Source organism: Lampetra planeri, chromosome 48 (genome assembly GCF_965212315.1).
Source record: "Lampetra planeri chromosome 48, kcLamPlan1.2.h2, whole genome shotgun sequence".
NCBI lineage: Eukaryota > Metazoa > Chordata > Hyperoartia > Petromyzontiformes > Petromyzontidae > Lampetra > Lampetra planeri.
In genome coordinates, this window is record NC_136154.1 from 5,619,499 (window position 1) to 5,638,415 (window position 18,917).

The following is an 18,917-nucleotide window of genomic DNA, read 5'->3' on the forward strand; positions in this document are numbered from 1 at the left end:
GCCCCCCATGGCCTGTCTTTGATGCATCGGTTCGTGACACAATCGGTTTGAGGTCTCATCAGCCAACCTCAACATCGGCTCGTGGGCCAGAGCTTTCTTGAGTGTCTCAAATCGTTGCGTTGCCTCAATATCCCACGCGATTCTCTTCGTCGAGGCAAAATTTGGGATACATTTCTGGTGGTATCCCCCCAGCCTGAGAAAGAGCCAAAGTTAAATTTCGATTTAAAGCTTTCGTGACTGCAGCGATTCATCTTCTTGGTTCTTTCGGTAAAGTCACGTAGAAGGGAAGTAATAAAATAATAAAAATAAAACATAATAAAATCATTCTCACGACGTTTCGACCACAACGCAAGCAGCCGTCCTCAGGTGAAGACCAGGTCTGTCGAGGAGACAGCGTCTGAATCTGACGCCGAAACGTCGAAACGTCGTGAGAATTATTTGATTATGTTGTATTTTTATTATTGTATTACTTCCCTTCTACGTGACTTTACCGAAAGAACCAAGAAGATGAAAGGGCCAATGCTTCTTCTTTTATTGGGAGTCTTTGTTTTTTTGGGTTTTTTTGGGTTAGATCGCCAAAGTATAAATGCGTCGAAACCCTCCACCACCCGACACAGCCAATGAGTAAGGGGATTTGTCACGTGAACAAAACGCCAAATAGTTACTCCTATAGTGTAGAGTAGTTTATAGTGTGTAGTGCACAGTGTAGTGTATAGTGTAGTGCAGAGTAGTTTATAGTGTAGTGTATAGTGTAGTGTATAGTAGTTTATAGTGTAGTGTATCGTATCATAGTTTATAGTGTAGTAAATAGTGTAGTAAATAGTGTAGTCTATAGTGTAGTGTATAGTGTAGTGTATAGTGTAGTGTATAGTGGTGTATAGTGTAGTGTATAGTAGTTTATAGTGTAGTGTATCGTATCATAGTTTATAGTGTAGTGTATAGTGTACTGTATAGTGTAGTGTATAGTGTAGTGTATAGTGTAGTGTATAGTGTAGTGTATAGTGGTGTATAGTGTAGTGTATAGTAGTTTATAGTGTAGTGTATCGTATCATAGTTTATAGTGTAGTGTATAGTGTAGTGTATAGTGTAGTAAATAGTGTAGTGTATAGTGTAGTATATAGTGTAGTGCATAGTGTAGTGTATAGTAGTGTATAGTGTAGTGTATAGTGTAGTGTATAATGTAGTGTATAGTAGTGTATAGTGTAGTGTATAGTAGTGTATAGTGTAGTATACTGCTTCAGCCCACCCGTGTGTCGGAGAGTAAATCCACAACAAATCGCTTTAAACTATTGTCATTGTAGTGCATATTTAATGTGGCGCTGCACTCTGATGTTGTAGGAGAAAACATCGATCAAAAGTCTATTTAATTAAGCAGAAGGTGTTGTCTATATTCATTTAAATTTGCGCATCTTGATGTGACGTCACATTTCTCAAACCCCCTCCCCCTCGTCACACATCGTCACAAATGTCTGACCCCCCCCCTAGGTGCGTGACGTCATTTATGGACGGTCCCTTAGCACCTGCTGGAGCATTCGCAACCCCGAGGGGCATTGTCCGCCATTGATATCGGCCATCATGGCTTGTGAAGGCCGCTTTATGTCAATCGCTTGGATCTATGGGAATTTGCCAGCTCCTCTTTGCAAAATGAAGCCTTGCGAAGTACTGTGACTCTTCTTCTTGGTTCTTTCGGTAAAGTCATCACGTAGAAGGGAAATAATAAAATAATAAAAATAAAACATAATAAAATACAATTCTCACGACGTTTCGGCCACAACGCAAGCAACATTCAGACTGTCTTCTCGACAGACCTGTTCTCCACCTGAGGACGGCTGCTTGCGTTGTGGCCGAAACGTCGTGAGAATTATTTTATGTTTTATTTTTTTATTTCCATTCTACCTGACTTTACCGAAAGAACCAAGAAGATGAATTCCTGCAGTCACGAAAGCTTTAAATCGAAATTTTACGCGCCCACCATTGGGCTTCCACTGCACTCAGAAAAACCACACAGCAGAGGAACTCACAGGAACGAGGTCTGTCGGGTTTTTTTGTTTTTGAAAGGAGCTTTTATTGGCCACTCTCTCAATCCCACGGTGGAGACACGGGGAGGGGAGACACGGGGTCATGAGGGAGACACAGGGGGCATGAGGGAGACATGGGGGCGTGAGGGAGACACGGGAGGGGGGAAGGGGGACACGGTGATAAAGGGGGACATGGGGAGAGGGAGGCACTGGGGGAGAGAAAGAGACACGGAGAGAGAGAGAGACACGGGGGGAGGGGGACACGGTGATGAAGGGGGGCATGGGGAGAGGGAGACACCGGGGGCGAGAGAGACGCTTGGAGAGAGGGAGACACTGGGGGCGAGAGAGACACGGGGAGAGAGAAAGAGACACGGGGAGAGAGAGAGAGAGAGACGGAGAGAAACGGGGAGAGAGGGGAGACACGGGGAGAAAGAGAGAGATACGGGGAGAGAGAGACAAGGGGGGAGAGAGAGAGAGACACGGAGAGAGAGAGACACGAGGGGAGAGAGAGAGACGCCATGGCCTTTGTGACGTCAGGGCTTCCATTCGAGCCACGTGGCTTCCTCGAGTCGGGCAGCAGCCGTCGCTCTCGAGCTCTCGAGCTGCACAGGAGCAGCTGCGGGTCCAGGCAAGGGGAGGGTGGAGGGGGGGTCTCGGTTTAGGCATAATATGGCGGTGTAACCACGTGTTCAATGTAACTCTACAACACCACAATAGAAGTTTTCGTTGGGTTAGATCGCGCAAATATAAATGCTGCCGCCACCAAAAAAAAATTGTATAAAAAAAATTTTTAGAAAAAAATATTTTATTTTAATCTTAATTTTGGAGTTTTCGTGACTGCAGGAATTATTCTTTGGTTCTTTCGGTAAAGTGACGTATAAAGATAAAATAATAAATTAAATAATAGTATACGACGTTTCGATTGCAACACAAGCAATCATCATCAGGTATAATGAAATAGCGACACAAAATCTAACCAGAAAACCACAGACAGACATATAAGCAGACAGATGTCACCAAGATACACAAAGAGAGCAACACAGGTACAGAGAGGGGTGATCGTCTCTGTGGGGTGGCCTTAAATAGACAGAGGGGGGCGGAGGCAGAGAGAGGGAGGGGTTAGAGAAAAAATTTACATGTCAATGAGTACGAAGAGATGCGTAGTAAAGTACGCAGGCTTAGAGGGAGAAAGAACACACTAAATTAAACAACCTACGTAACTTTATCGAGAGAACCAAAGAGTACACACGGGGGATCTTTGTCTTTGTTTGTCAGTGTCCCCTTCTGTGTAATATCGAGTAACAACAGCTGCATGCGTTCGGGATGTGCGCGTTAGGGAGGACATGGACGCCTTCACCACCACCACAACAACAACACTCACACACAGAGCGACTTGTGTGTTCCTCTAGATCCCTTGAGCCGGCACGGGACAGACCCTTGGCATGGCAGGCGAAGTCAACGCGTTACAAGGGATCATTTCCGAGCGCCATTGAAAATTACTGTTATTATTGTTGTTGTTGTTGTTTCCCGTCTCCTAGCAACCGACGAGACATATGGTGCGTCCGTGTGTGTGTGTGTGTTTGTGGCACGAAGCTTCAGGTCTTCTCGGCCACGCTCATTCCCTCCCGTCTCTACGCTTGCGAAACGTGGACACCCACCTAACCAGGCTGGATTGTGTGAGGAGCTCACAAATCCTTGACAGATCTGGGCAAAGTCCCATCGGTGAGCTCCTCCGGCAGGCAAGGCTGCGTTGGCTTGGTCACGTAGCCCGCATGCCCAGCCACCGCATGCCTAAACAGCTTTTGTTCAGCCGGATAGAGGGGGCTAAACGGGCGCGGCACGGGCTAGAGAAGAGATGGAGTGACGTGGTACAGGAGGACGTGGAGCTGAGTGGACTTGCCGATGACTGGTACCAGCGGTGTCAAGATCGGCCTCTGTGGAGGAGGCTCGTGAAGGACGCTACTGGGCAGTTGGGGGCAGTCGCCCTCCAACAACAACGGAGGGCGGAGGAGCGACGCTCACAACAACGAGCGGAGCGCCGGGCGAGTAAAACACAGCAGGTTGACACAGTAGGGGGGAGCTGGTGGTGCATCTGCCGGTCATCTCATTCGGTCAACCCATGGCACCTGCAGGGTCTGTCCCGTGACCTCCCGCCAGCGAGGTCTTTGACGCTTCACGTGGCCTCAAGGTGCACCTGGCCTGGCACAAGCACCAGTCACGAATTATCTTGAACCTGGTCCTGTGCCTCGTCCCCCTCCTAGGTCGACTCAGCCTCAAATGAGTCCACTTTGGTGGGGGGGGGCGTTTAAACTTGTTTTCGTCAAGCAGCCACGAAACTTTTTTGTCTATATCCGAGAGAGAGTCGCTTTTTATGTCCGCGTTTTTTTTGTTTTTGTCAAAATTTAAACCGGGGGGGGAGGCGGGGGGGGGGGTGGAATTCGCCCTTCACCTTTTGGCATTCAAGAGCGGTAGCCGGTGGAGTAGCTGGACGACTCCTTGGTGGTCGTGGTCTTCACCACCGATCCACCACCGCTGCTGCTGCTGCTGCCACCACCACCACCGCCGCCGCTGCTGCTGCTGCTGGTCATGGTCATGCTCATGCCACCGCCACCACCACCGCCGGAGACTCCGCCGCCGCCGCCGCCACCGCCGCTCACGGTGATCAACCCAGAGGTCGAGTTGGCAGAGATGTTGCCCATCCTGGGGTTGTTGTTGTTGTTGGTTGTGGGAGTGGTGGGAGTGGGGGGAGGGGGGAGTCACAGAGAAAACGGAGGAGGAACATGGGGGGGGGGGGAGGTGAACAACAAATCAATAATTGTTTACGTCCAAAGACAAAGATCCCCCGTGTAGCCTTGTCAGACCGTCGGGGCAAGTGCTGGTAGCGAGCAGCGCCTATGAAGGCCTGAACGACAGGCACTGGAGGTGGGTGGCCAGCACCACGCCCGGCCACCTTTGTCTCCCCAGTGGCGATGTTCACTACACACCGCTACACCAGGAACCCATTTGACGCCGAGTCGACCTAGAGGATGAGGCCCAGGACCGGTTCTAAATCTCGGTCGAAACTAACAGAGGAAACAAAGACACAGGCAAAGGTGGCCCGTGTAGCCTTCACGCAGGATGTCGGGGCAAGTGCTGTTAAGCGAACAGCAGTCCTTTGACGGCCACAGACGCCACCCACAGAGCCAAACTGGCACACGATGTGGATGGGTTTGGGTGGGATGGATGTATCGGATGCGTGGGTTTTGGTGGGATGAGAGCGTGCAATATGTGTGCGGATGTTATGTCATTGATAGGGGTGTGGTGGTGTGGTGGTGGTGTGTGTGTGAACACCGGGTGGCTAAAGCACAGCAAGTTGGCACAGTAGGGGGCACAGGTGGTGCATCGGCCAGTCATCTCAGTCAGTCGACCCGTGGCACCTGCTGGGTCTGCCCCGTGACCTCCTGCCAGCGGGCGTTCGACACTTCACGTGGCCTCAACGTGCACGTAGCCTGGCACAAGCGTCGTGGTGACGTTACCGCCACTTAGTGGCGAATGGCGGTTGTTGTTGTTGTGTCAGCAGGATGGATGCGTGGGGGTGTTATCATTATAATTGATCGGGGTCGGAGTGCGTTGGTTGTTGTGAATGACTGATACGTGGGGATGTGCGGTTGGCCCCTCCACTACCACCATCTCCCCCACCACCACACCCATCTCCACCACCAGCACAACCATCTCTCACCCACCACCACCACCATCTCCATCACCACCACCACCATCTCCCCCACCACCACAACCATCTTTCACCCACCACCACCACCATCTCCATCACCACCACCACCATCTCCCCCACCAGCACCACCATCCTCCCCCACCACCACCACCATCACCACTACAACCATCTCTCACCCACCACCACCGCCACCATCTCCACCACCACCAGCACCAACATCCATCACCTCCCTCCCCCACCACCACCATCTCCCCCACCACCACCATCTCCATCACCACCACAAGCATCTCTCACCCACCACCACCGCCACCATCTCCACCGCCAGCACCACCACCACCTCTCTCCCCCACCACCACCACCACCACCAGCTCTCCACCACCACCATCTCTCCCCCACCACCACCGCCACCATCTCCACCACCACCATCTCCACCACCACCATCTCCACCACCACCATTTCTCCCCCACCACCACCATCACCACCACCATCACCACCACCATCTCCACCACCACCACCGCCACCATCTCCACCACCACCATCTCCACCACCACCACCACCACCACCATCTCTCTCCCCCACCACCACCATCTCCATCACCACCATCCTCCACCACCACCATCCTCCACCACCACCATCCTCCACCACCACCATCCTCCACCACCCCCACCATCACCCCCACCAAACCACCATCCTCCACCACCACCACCACCATCCTCCCTCACCACCACCACCACCACCTCTCCCCCACCACCACCCCCACCACCCCCACCCCCAACACCACCACCATCACCCCCACCACCCCCACCACCACCACCACCACCCCCACCATCACCACCACAACCACCACCACCACCACCTTACCGGCTATCCTCCCCCTCCAGCAGGCGTCTGTAGGTGGCAATCTCCGCCTCGAGCTTCATCTTCATGTTGAGGAGGTCCGCGTACTCCTTCAGCTGCTGGTTGATGCCGTGGCGCAGGTTCGAGAGCTCGCCCTCCAGGCGCTGGATCTGCATCGTGTAGGTGGAGAGGTCGCGAGCGTTGCGCTCCTCTGTGTCCTGGAGCTGGTCCTCCAGCGAGCGGATCTGGGACGACGTGGATAGGGGGGGGGAGAGGCAGGAGGAGGGGATGAGATGAGAGGGGAGTGGAGTGGAGTGGAGGGGAGGGGGGCAGGAAAGTGCGTGGAGGGGAGTGAGATGAGAGGGGAGAGGCAGGAGGGTGCGTGGAGGGAGGGGAGTGAGATGAGAGGGGAGAGGCAGGAGAGTGCGTGGAGGGGAGTAGAGTGAGATGAGAGGGGAGTGAGATGAGAGGGGAGAAGCAGGAGAGTGCGTGGAGGGGAGTGGAGTGAGATGAGAGGAGAGAAGCAGGAGAGTGCGTGGAGCGGAGTGGAGTGAGATGAGAGGGGAGAGGCAGGAGGAGGGGGTGAGGGCGAGATGAGAGGGGAGGGGAGTGGAGGGGGGAGGCAGGAGAGTGCGTGGAGGGGAGTAGAGTGAGATGAGAGGGGAGAGGCAGGAGAGTGCGTGGAGGGGAGTGGAGTGAGATGAGAGGGGAGTGAGATGAGAGAGTGGAGAGGCAGGAGAGTGCGTGGAGGGGAGTGGAGTGAGGTGAGAGGCAGGAGAGTGAGTGGAGGAGAGTGGAGAGAGATGAGAGTGGAGTGAGATGAGAGGTGAGAGGCAGGAGAGTGCGTGGAGGGGAGCAGAGCCTGGCACTGCCCAGTAGCCCAGCAGCCTCACGGTGCACCTAGCCTGGCACTGCCCAGTAGCCCAGCAGCAGCAGCGCCCGACGGCTGCAGGGCAAACTCACCAGGCCTCGTAGAGAATCGAGCTCAGCCTGGAGGCTCTGCATGGCGCGCCGTGTCTCCGTGACCTCCACCTTGGCAGCCTGGGACGCCTGTGAGTGCTGCACGGCCACCACCTGCACCGACTGGGCCTGCGGTAGGGAGGGAGTGAACCAGGTAGGGGTGGGACAGCGGTTAGTGGAGAGTGTACAAAACCCCATTCGTCTACTACTCCTCCTCGTGCAGTGTGACCACAGCCACTACAACCACCACCACTACTACTACAACCACTACAACCACCACCACTACTACAACCACTACCACCACTACTACTACAACCACTACAACCACCACCACTACTACAACCACCACCACCACTACTACTACCACTACTACAACCACCACCACTACTACAGCCACCACTACTACTACAACCACCACCACCACCACTACTACAACCACCACCACCACTACTACTACAACCACTACAACCACCACCACTACTACAACCACTACCACCACTACTACTACAACCACTACAACCACCACCACTACTACAACCACCACCACCACTACTACTACCACTACTACAACCACCACCACTACTACAGCCACCACTACTACTACAACCACCACCACCACCACTACTACAACCACCACCACCACTACTACTACTACCGCTACCACTACTACCACTACTACTACAACCACCACCACTACTACAACCACCACTACTACTACAACCACCACCACTAATACAACCACTACCACTACAACCACCATCACAACCACCACCACAACCACCACTACTACTACAACCACCACCACTACTACAACCACTACCACCACTACTACAACCACTACCACTACTACAACCACTACTACTACAACCACCACTACTACTACAACCATCACAACCACCACTACAACCACCACCACCACTACAACCACTACCTGCACCGACTGGGTCTGCAGTAGGGAGTGCAGTGACCCAGGTGGGACAGCGGTTAGTGGAGAGTGTACCAACCCAACTTCGTCTACTACTCCTCGTGGTAGTGTGAGCACAGCCACTACAACCACCACCACTACTACTACTACCGCTACCACCACTACTACAACCACCACCACTACTACTACCACTACTACTACCGCCACCACTATTACTACTACCGCCACTACAACCAACACTACTACTACAACCGCCATCACTACTACTACAACCACTACTACAACCACCATCACAACCACCACTACAACCACCACCACTACTACTACAACCACTACAACCACCACTACAACCGCTACTACTACTACCGCCACTACCACTACTACAACCACCACCACAACAACCACTACTACAACCACCACTACAACCACCACCACTACAACCACGACCACCAGTGGTTGGTTGTGGTGGTTGTTACTGTGGTGGTTGTGATAATAGTGGTTGTGGCAATCGTGGTTGTGGTGATAATGGTTATGGTGATAGTGGTGATAGTGGTTGTGGTGATAGTGGTTGTGGTGATAATGGTTATGGTGATAGTGGTTGTGGTGATCGTGGTTGTGGTGATAGTGGTTGTGGTGATCGTGGTTGTGGTGGTTGTTACTGTGGTGGTTGTGATAATAATGGTTGTGGTGATAGTGGTTGTGGTGATAATGGTTATGGTGATAGTGGTTGTGGTGATCGTGGTTGTGGTGATCGTGGTTGTGGTAGTTGTTGCTGTGGTGGTTATGATGATAGTGGTTGTGGTGGTGTTTGTGGTGATGGTGGTGATCGGTGGTGGTGGTGGTTGTGGTGATAGTGGTGATCGGTTGTGGTGGTGGTTGTGGTAATAGTGGTGATCGGTGGTGGTGGTGGTTGTGATGATAGTGGTGGTTGTGGTGATGGTTGTGATGATAGTGATGGTGTGTTGGTGATTATGATGATAGTCTTGCTTGTGGTGGTTGTGATGATAGTGGTGGTGGTGGTGATAGTGGTGGTTGTGTTTTGGTGATTGATGATGATAATGGTGGTGGTTGTGATGATAGTGTTGCTTGTGGTGGTTGTGATAATAGTGGTGGTGGTGGTGATAGTGTTGCTTGTGGTGGTTGTGATGATAGTGGTGGTTGTGTCGGTGATTATGATGATAGTGTTGGTTGTGGTGGTGGTGATAGTGTTGGTGATTATGATGATAGTGTTGCTTGTGGTGGTTGTGATGATAGTGGTGGTGGTGTTGGTGATTATGATGATAGTGTTGCTTGTGGTGGTGTTTGTTGTAGTTGTGGTGGCGTCCCACCGCCCGACCTGTTTGTTGAAGGCCTCCTCCTGGTCCACACGGTTCTTGGCGATCATCGCCTCGTACTGAGCCCGGACTTCGGCCAGGATCTTGTGCAGGTCCTTGCCCTTGGTGCTGTCCACCTCCACCGACATAGATGACCCCTCCAGCTGCGCCCGCAAGGCGGCCAGCTCCTGTAGGGACAGAGGCAAAGGACCATTAAGCAGACGTGCCGAGAAGCCGTGGAGGTTAACACCATTGGAACCTCATTTGCCAAAAGAAAAAATACGCTACCCCTATCCCCTCCTTTTGATGCTGCTAATCCTGCATAATGCACGGGCACAAGTAGCACTAATCACATACCTGCATTTCACATAAATATGCTAAATTACTCTTGATATGCAAATTCCTTTGTTAAGGCGCTCTTCCCCCTCCAACCCAGCTTAAATATACGCTGCCAAGCCTGGTGGTGTTCATTCAGACGCTGTCTTTCTGACAGACCTGTTCTTCACCTGAGGACGGCTGCTTGCGTTGTGGCCGAAACGTCGTGAGAATTATTTTATTGTTTTATTTTTATTATTTTATTATTTCCATTCTACGTGACTTCACCGAAAGAACCAAGAAGAATATGATAACACTGGTCAACAACAACAAAAACATTTTTTTCTGGCCTGGACTTTTGTAGCTGTTCTCGACTAATTTCAGGGTGCCGATTCCAAATCTGATCTCAGATTTGCTCTATCGCATCTCATTTTTATGCTATCGGCATACCCCATTTTCATTGATTTTACCAGAAATTAACTCTGTCACTTAAGTTGTTGCGAGTCAGTGACTGCTTTAGTGTTAAAATATGGTGCTGTATTTTTAGGATAGTGTGTTTATAATCATTTTATGTAGATATCCACATTTATTTAATATTTTTCTTCTGCAGTTTTTATTGAAAATGCAATATTTGATATCTCAAAAACCTGATGTGATAGACAAAAACTGATTCCAGATTTGGAATCAGCACCCCAAAATTACCTTAAAACCGTTGGAATACCAGAAAAAGTGTGTTGACCAGTGTAATTTTTTTTACCCTTTTATCTGGCAACAAAACTGACACCTTTTTTTTCACAAGGAGTCATGTTTGCATAGACCACAATACCTGCAGTCGTAATGCAAACAAAAAAAACATTACTTTGATAATGTGTGCACTGTCCTTGAAGTTGATTGGTCCACAGCTTTCCTTAGGGCCTAGTCTCACATGGTGTTGGACCAGATGACGTTGGCGTCATCCGTGGAGGTGTTTTGGTTTTTTAACGGGACCTGGTGGCCGGATAGGTGGGAGCGGTGGTGGTGGTGGTGCAGCGGAGATGAGAATCTCATTATAGATTTGAAGTTTTCGTGCAATGCAAGTATCCATACTCTTTGTGGTTCTTTCGGTAAAGTCACGTAGGTAGAAAAATAAAAAACAAATTTAACCACAGCCTGATGATGGACGCTTGTGTTGCGTCCGAAACGTCGTGATTTTTTTATTTTTTTACCCACGTGACTTTACCGAAAGAACCAAAGGGTATGAGAATCTCCAGGCCACCGTGGCCACAAAGCGCCACAGCAAATTCCTTCCCCCCACGCTCCATCTCCTCCGTCACTCTGCCACCCTGCCACCCATTCACCCTGCCACCCTGCCACCCTATCACACTATCACCCTGCCACCCCATCACCCTGCCACCCTGCCACCCCATCACCCTGCCACCCCATCACCCTGCCACCCTGCCACTCCATCACCCTGCCACCCCATCACCCTGTCACCCTGCCACCCTGCCACCCCATCACCCTGCCACCCCATCACCCTGCCACCCCATCACCCTGCCACCCTGCCACCCCATCACCCTGCCACCCCATCACCCTGCCACCCCATCACCCTGCCACCCTGCCACCCCATCAACCTGCCACCCCATCACCCTGCCACCACCCTGCACAGGGCGTGCCGTGGCAGGGCTGCATCCGTTGGGTGGGGAATGATTCGTGTTGTGATGAAACGATGGTGTGTGATGGGTTGTTATTTTTGTTGCCGTGTGATAATGTTGAACGCGGTTTTTCCCCCCGACACGTCATTTGCCAGGAACGTAACCCCCACGCACTTGAAGAGGTTTGCCTCGATTCACGAACACGCCTGTCAGTCCTTAGCCCCCCCCCCTCACTGTACCCCCCTCCCTCTCCTCCCTCCCACTCCCCCTCCCTCTCCCCTCTTCCACCTCCCTCTCCCCCCCTCCCTCCCCCCTCCCTCCAATCCCCCTCCTTCCCCCCTCCCTCTCCCCCCTCCCTCCAATCCCCCTCCTTCCCCCCCTCCCTCTCCCCCCTCCCTCTCCCCCTCCCTCTCCCCTCCCTCTCCCCCCTCCCTCTCCCCTCTCCATCTCTCCCTTCTTTTTTTTTCATTTCTTGTTTTTTTTCATTTCTCTCCCCTCTCCCTCCGTCCTCCTTCTGCCCCCCTCTGTCCCTCCCCTTCTCCATCCCCTCCTCTCCCCCTCCCTCCCCCCTCTCCCCCATTCCTCTCCCTCCCCTCGCTCCCACCTCCTCGTGGTTCTTGCGCATGAAGATGAGCTCCTCGCGGAGGCTCTCGATCTCCCCCTCGAGCCCCATGCGCGCCATGCTGTACTCGTCCAGCAGCCCGCGCAGGTTGTTGATGTCCGCCTCCACGGAGCTGCGCAGAGCCAGCTCCGTCTCCCACCTGGGACACGGCGCCAGGGGGTGGTGGTGGTGGTGGAGGGGGGAGGTGGGGAGCAAAGCAAAGGATTGAGATGGTGGAGGGGGGGGGAGATTGAGCGTGGATCCCATCGCACGCGCAGAGCGCTGGCCACAACACACACACACCTCCTTGCCGTCGCCTGCGGGTGGCAGGGTGATAGGGTGGCAGGGTGACAGGGTGATAGTGTGATAGGGTGGCAGGGTGACAGTGTGATAGGGTGGCAGGGTGATAGTGTGATAGGGTGGCAGGGTGATGGGGTGGCAGGGTGATAGTGTGATAGGGTGATAGTGTGATAGTGTGATAGGGTGGCAGGGTGATAGTGTGATAGGGTGGCAGGGTGACAGGGTGATAGGGTGGCAGGGTGATAGTGTGATAGTGTGGCAGGGTGATAGGGTAGCAGGGTGATAGTGTGATAGGGTGGCAGGGTGATAGGGTGGCAGGGTGATAGTGTGATAGTGTGATAGGGTGGCAGGGTGATAGTGTGATAGGGTGGCAGGGTGACAGGGTGATAGGGTGGCAGGGTGATAGTGTGATAGTGTGGCAGGGTGATAGGGTGGCAGGGTGATAGTGTGATAGGGTGGCAGGGTGATAGGGTGGCAGGGTGGCAGGGTGGCAGGGTGATAGGGTGGCAGTGTGATAGTGTGACAGGGTGGCGGAGGAGATGGAGCGTGGGGGGGGGAAGGAATTTTCTCTCACTTGCTGCGGAAGTCGTCGGCTGCCAGCCGCGCGTTGTCAATCTCCAGGCTGACCCGGGCGTTCTCCATGATCTGAGCCAGGATCTGCAAGGTGGGGGGAGGGGGGATTGAGGGTTTGTAGGGCGTTGCTTTTAAATTTTCCCCATGTCCAAGTGCTTAGTCTCAAGTTCACTTTTCTTTTTTTTGCAGGGTGAGACACTCGCCAAAAGATGATCCATATAGACACGCACGGAGATGCACACACCTGCTCACCAACTTACCCACCCACTTACCCACCCACTCACCCACCCACCCATTCACCCACCCACCCACTCACCCACCCACTCACCCACCCACCCACTCACTCACCCACCCACCCACTCACTCACCCACCCACCCACTCACCAACTTACCCACCCACTCACCCATCCACGTACCCACCCACTCACCAACTTACCCACCCACTCACCCACCCACCCACCCACTCACCCACCCACCCACTCACCAACTTATCCACCTACCCACTTACCCGCCCACTTACCAACCCACCCACTTACCCACCTACCCACTTACCCACCCACCCACTTACCCACCCACTTACCCACCCACTTACCCACCTACCCACCCACTCACCCACCCACACACCCATCCACGTACCCACCCACTCACCAACTTACCAACCCACCCACTCACCCAACCCACTTACACATCCGCCCACACACTTACCCACCCACTCGCTCACCCAACCACGCCCTTAACCTACCAACCCATCCACCCACTTACCCACCCACCCATTCACCCACCCATCCACTCATCCACCCACTCACCTTGTCCCTGAGCTCCTGCATGGTGGTGTAGTATGCGCTGTAGTCTTTGTTGCCGGGACCCTTTCCCTTCAGCAACTCCTTGATCCGTAGCTCCAGTTCCTGGTTGGCATTCTCCAGGAATCGCACCTGCACCACAAAGACAAAGATCCCCCCGTATAGCCTTAACAGACTGTTGGGGCAAGTGCTGTTAGCACAGGGTCTACCTCTACTTGCGAACACGACTTACGAAGTTTCAAAGATACGAGTCGTATGTTCAACCGTCGCGCACTAGATGGCGGTGGTGGCATCTACATCTGCAGAACACGAAGAACCAGTGGCATCTACATCTGCAGAACGTGACGAACCAGTGGCATCTACATCTGCAGAACGTGAAGAACCAGTGGCATCTACATCTACAGAACGTGAAGAGCCAGTGACATCTACATCTGCAGAACGTGAAGAACCAGTGGCATCTTCATCTACAAAACGTGAAGAACCAGTGGCATCTACATCTGCAGAACGTGAAAAACCAGTGGCATCTACATCTGCAGAACACGAAGAACCAGTGGCATCTACATCTACAGAACATGAAAAACCAATGGCATCTACATCGGCAGAACATGAAGAACCAGTGGCATCTACATCTGCAGAACATGAAGAACCAGTGGCATCTACATCTACAGAACGTGAAGAACCAGTGGCATCTACATCTGCAGAAATTGAAGAACCAGTGGCATCTACATATGCAGAACGTGAAGAACCAGTGGCATCTACATCTACAGAACATGAAGAACCAGTGGCATCTACATCTGCAGAACGTGAAGAACCAGTGGCATCTACATCTGCAGAACTTGAAGAACCAGTGGCATCTACAGAACATGAAAAACCAGTGGCATCTACATCTACAGAACATGAAGAGCCAGTGACATCTACATCTGCAGAACGTGAGGAACCAGTGGCATCTACATTTGCAGAACGTGAAGAACCAGTGGCATCTACATCTGCAGAACGTGATGCACCAGTGGCATCTACATCTGCAGAACGTGAAGAGCCAGTGGCATCTACATCTGCAGAACGTGAAGAACCAGTGGCATCTACATTTGCAGAACGTGAAGAACCAGTGGCATCTACATCTGCAGAACGTGAAGAACCAGTGGCATCTACATCTGCAGAACGTGAGGAAACAGTGGCATCTACATCTGCAGAACATGAAGAACCAGTGGCATCTACATCTGCAGAACGTGAGGAACCAGTGGCATCTACATCTGCAGAACGTGAAGAGCCAGTGGCATCTACATCTGCAGAACGTGAAGAACCAGTGGCATCTACATCTGCAGAACGTGAAGAACCAGTGGCATCTACATCTGCAGAACGTGAGGAACCAGTGGCATCTACATCTGCAGAACGTGAAGAACCAGTGGCATCTACATCTGCAGAACGTGACGAACCAGAGGCATCTACATCTGCAGAAAATGAAGAACCAGTGGCATCTACGTCAGCAGAATTGTGGCACACGAGGGGGTGGGTGACCAACACCACGCCCGGCCCCCTTTGTCTCCCTAGTGGCGATGTTTACACATCACACCAGGTACTCATTTGAGGCTGAGCCGACCTAGGGGAGGCCCAGGACCGGTTCAGATAATCGTCACTGATGTTGGCCGTGAGCGGGAATCGAACCCGGATCGCCAGGTTCATAGCGCTAACCGCTACGCTACCGCTCCCCATACACACACTCACAGACACGCGCGCACCCAAACATTTCCCCCATATAGCCTCAGCAGGCAATTGGTGCCAGTGCTGCGTTAGCAGGCAAAAGCAGCAGCAATTCTTGGCGCGCGAACCATCGAGCCACGGTCACCTCCATCACCACCGCCACCCAACCACAAACCCAACCACTCAACCAACCACCCACCCACTCAACCAACCACCCACCCACACACCCACACACCCAACCAACCACCCAACCAACCACCCAACCAACCACCCACGCACTCAACCACCCACCCACCCAAACAACCAACCACCCAAACAACCAACCAACCACCCACCCAGCCACCCAACCACCCAACCACCCACCCACCCAACCACCCACCCAACCAACCACCCAACCACCCACCCACCCACCCCACACCTTCTCGATGTATTCAGCCAGGCGATCGTTGAGTCCCTGCATCTCGGCCTTCTCATTCCCACCGCTCAACCCGCCGCCACCTGCACCACCTCCTCCGAAGGCACCGAAGCTCTGGAAGGAGGAGCTGATGGCGCAGCCACCTCCATAGCCACCACCACCGCCGTAGCCACCACCACCACCGTAGCCACCACCATAGCCACCTCCGCCACCCATCGAGGATTGCGAGATGCGGTAGCCCCCAGAAGAACCGCCGCCTTCGTAGACGCTGGCGGACCCTCGGCCCAGACGCGTAGACATGCCACCGTAGCCGCCGATGGAACGGGAGCTGAAGGACATCGTGGGAGGGGTGCTGTGAGAGAGATGAGAGAGAATGGAGACACACGAAGGGAGAGAGAGGAGAGAGACAGGCGGATGGACAAGCGAGGAGAGGAGAGAAAGACACGGGGGGAGATGTACAGGAGCTTGGAGCTGTAACGCTGAAGCTGACGAGGTGGTGCAGCGGTTTATATAGACGCGGAGGGGCAGAAAGGAGGTGGGTGCGCATGGGATGGATGGGTGGGTCTGCGGTGAGGGAGTGGCAGGTGTGGTGAGGGTGGGGTGAGTAGGTGGTGAGGGTGGGGTGAGTGAGTTTGGTAGGTGAGTGTGTAGGTGTGGTGGGGTGAGCGGTGGTGCAGCGGTTAGCGCGCGGCGCAAACACCCGAGTTCGATTCCGCAACCAGTGGTGATTATCTGAACGGGTCTAGGGCCTCCCCTAGGTCGACTCGGCCTCAAATGAGTCCCCGGTGCGGTGTGGCCGTGAACATCGCCACTGAGGAGACAAAGGCGGCCGAGACGCGGTGCTGTGCCACCCAGCCCACTCGTGTGTCACCCAGCCCCTCGTGTGCCACCCAGCCCACTCGTGTGTCACCCAGCCCCTCGTGTGCCACCCAGCCCCTCGTGTGCCACCCACCCCCTCGTGTGTCACCCACCCCCTCGTGTGCCACCCAGCCCCTCGTGTGCCACCCAGCCCCTCGTGTGTCACCCAGCCCCTCGTGTGCCACCCAGCCCACTCGTGTGCCACCCAGCCCCTCGTGTGTCACCCAGCCCCCTCGTGTGCCACCCAGCCCACTCATGTGCCACCCAGCCCCTCGTGTGCCACCCACCCCCTCGTGTGCCACCCACCCCCTCGTGTGCCACCCACCCCCTCGTGTGCCACCCACCCCCTCGTGTGCCACCCAGCCCCTCGTGTGCCACCCACCCCCTCGTGTGCCACCCACCCCCTCGTGTGCCACCCACCCCCTCGTGTGCCACCCACCCCCTCGTGTGCCACCCACCCCCTCGTGTGCCACCCAGCCCCTCGTGTGCCACAGTTGCGGGACTTGATTGGTGATGCTGCTCCTGCCCTCTTGGAGGCTACCCGGGGTACCTTTGTCTTTGTAATCCCTGCTGCTACTACTCGCTAACAACAGCACTTGCCCCTACAGCCCTGTTGGAGGCTACCCGGGGGATATTTGTCTGTGTATAGGAGCTACTGCGACTCGCTACTAACAGCACTTGCCCCAACAGTCTGCTAGAGGCTACACGGGGGATCTTTGTCTGTGTAATCCTTGCTGCTACTACTCGCTAACAACAGCACTTGCCCCAGCAGTCTGCTCGAGGCTACACGGGGGATCTTTGTCTGTGTATAGGCGCTGCTGCTACTCGCTACTAACAGCACTTGCCCCAACAACCTACTAGAGGCTACCCGGGGGATCTTTGTCTGTGTGTTGATATCACCAGAGAGTGAAAACCGATCGAGATTGATTGGCGCAGACGGTAACCGGTTCGAGCTTGACAATCGGTTCGAGCTTGATAACCGGTTCGAGCCCGTAACCGATGAAAACCAGTAACCGGTTGTGGCCTTAAATTTCGATTTAAACCTTTCGTGACTGCAGGGATTCATCTTCTTTGTTCTTTCGGTAAAGTCACGTAGGAGGGAAATTATAAAATTATAAAAAATAAAACAAAATAAAATACAATTCTCACGACGTTTCGGCCACAACGCAAGCAGCCGTCCTCAGGTGAAGAACAGGTCTGTTGGAAAGACAGCGTCTGAAAGACAGCGTCTGAAATTTCACCTGAGGACGGCTGCTTGCGTCGTGGCCAAAACGTCGTGAGAATTGTATTTTATTATGTTTTATTTTTATTATTTTATTATTTCGTTATTTCCCTTCTCCGTGACTTTACCGAAAGAACCAAGAAGACGGTTGTGGGCTGTTGTTATTTTCCGCGCGTACCAGCAGACGGCAGTCGAACGGCAACGTGGAGACCATCACGCGGACGAGAGCCGAGCTCAGAGTCACTGAACCCTCCACCACCACCACTCCAAGTTTGTGTTGCAGGTGGACAGGAATGGTGAAGTATGGTCGAACAACCAATCACTCAATCAACATACTCACTCACCACACTCACTCACTCACCACACTCACTCACCACACTCACCCACTCATCACACTCACTCACCCACACTCACTCACCCACTCACCACACTCACTCACCCACTCACCACACTCACTCACCACACTCACTCACCCACCACACTCACTCACCCACCACACTCATTCCATCACTCACCACACTCACTCACTCACTCCCCACACTCAACACACTCACCACACACTCACTCACCACACTCACCCACCCACCCACCCACCACACTCACTCACTCTCACCCACCACACTCACTCACCACACTCACTCACCACACACTCACTCACCCACCGACCACACTCACTCACTCACTCACCCACCACACACCCACCACACACTCACTCACCTACCACACACTCACCACACACTCA

At 53.5% G+C, this 18,917-nt stretch overlaps 1 protein-coding gene across 1 annotated transcript; it reads right to left on the reverse strand.

Moving 5' to 3' along the window:
* Positions 1-2,040: 2,040 nt before the first annotated feature.
* LOC144733886 (keratin, type 1 cytoskeletal 11) lies at positions 2,041-16,570 on the reverse strand. The gene is made up of 9 exons (XM_078615893.1): positions 16,099-16,570; positions 13,989-14,114; positions 13,184-13,266; positions 12,313-12,469; positions 9,786-9,950; positions 7,528-7,653; positions 6,589-6,809; positions 4,468-4,718; positions 2,041-2,634 (listed from the first exon to the last, which is right to left on the reverse strand). Exons 1-8 carry the CDS (start codon positions 16,432-16,434, stop codon positions 4,478-4,480), a joined length of 1,455 nt encoding a protein of 484 aa, XP_078472019.1. The 5' UTR covers positions 16,435-16,570; the 3' UTR covers positions 2,041-2,634; positions 4,468-4,477.
* Positions 16,571-18,917: the final 2,347 nt, after the last annotated feature.

Coding starts and splice junctions, on each gene's coding strand:
- LOC144733886 (XM_078615893.1), bottom strand. CDS start 16,434: ATGTCCTTCAGCTCCCGTTCCATCGGCGGCTACGGTGGCATGTCTACG. Junction 14,115..16,098: donor TGGCTGAATACATCGAGAAG/GTGTGGGGTGGG, acceptor TTTGTGGTGCAG/GTGCGATTCCTGGAGAATGC. Junction 6,810..7,527: donor TCGATTCTCTACGAGGCCTG/GTGAGTTTGCCC, acceptor ACGTCGTCCCAG/ATCCGCTCGCTGGAGGACCA.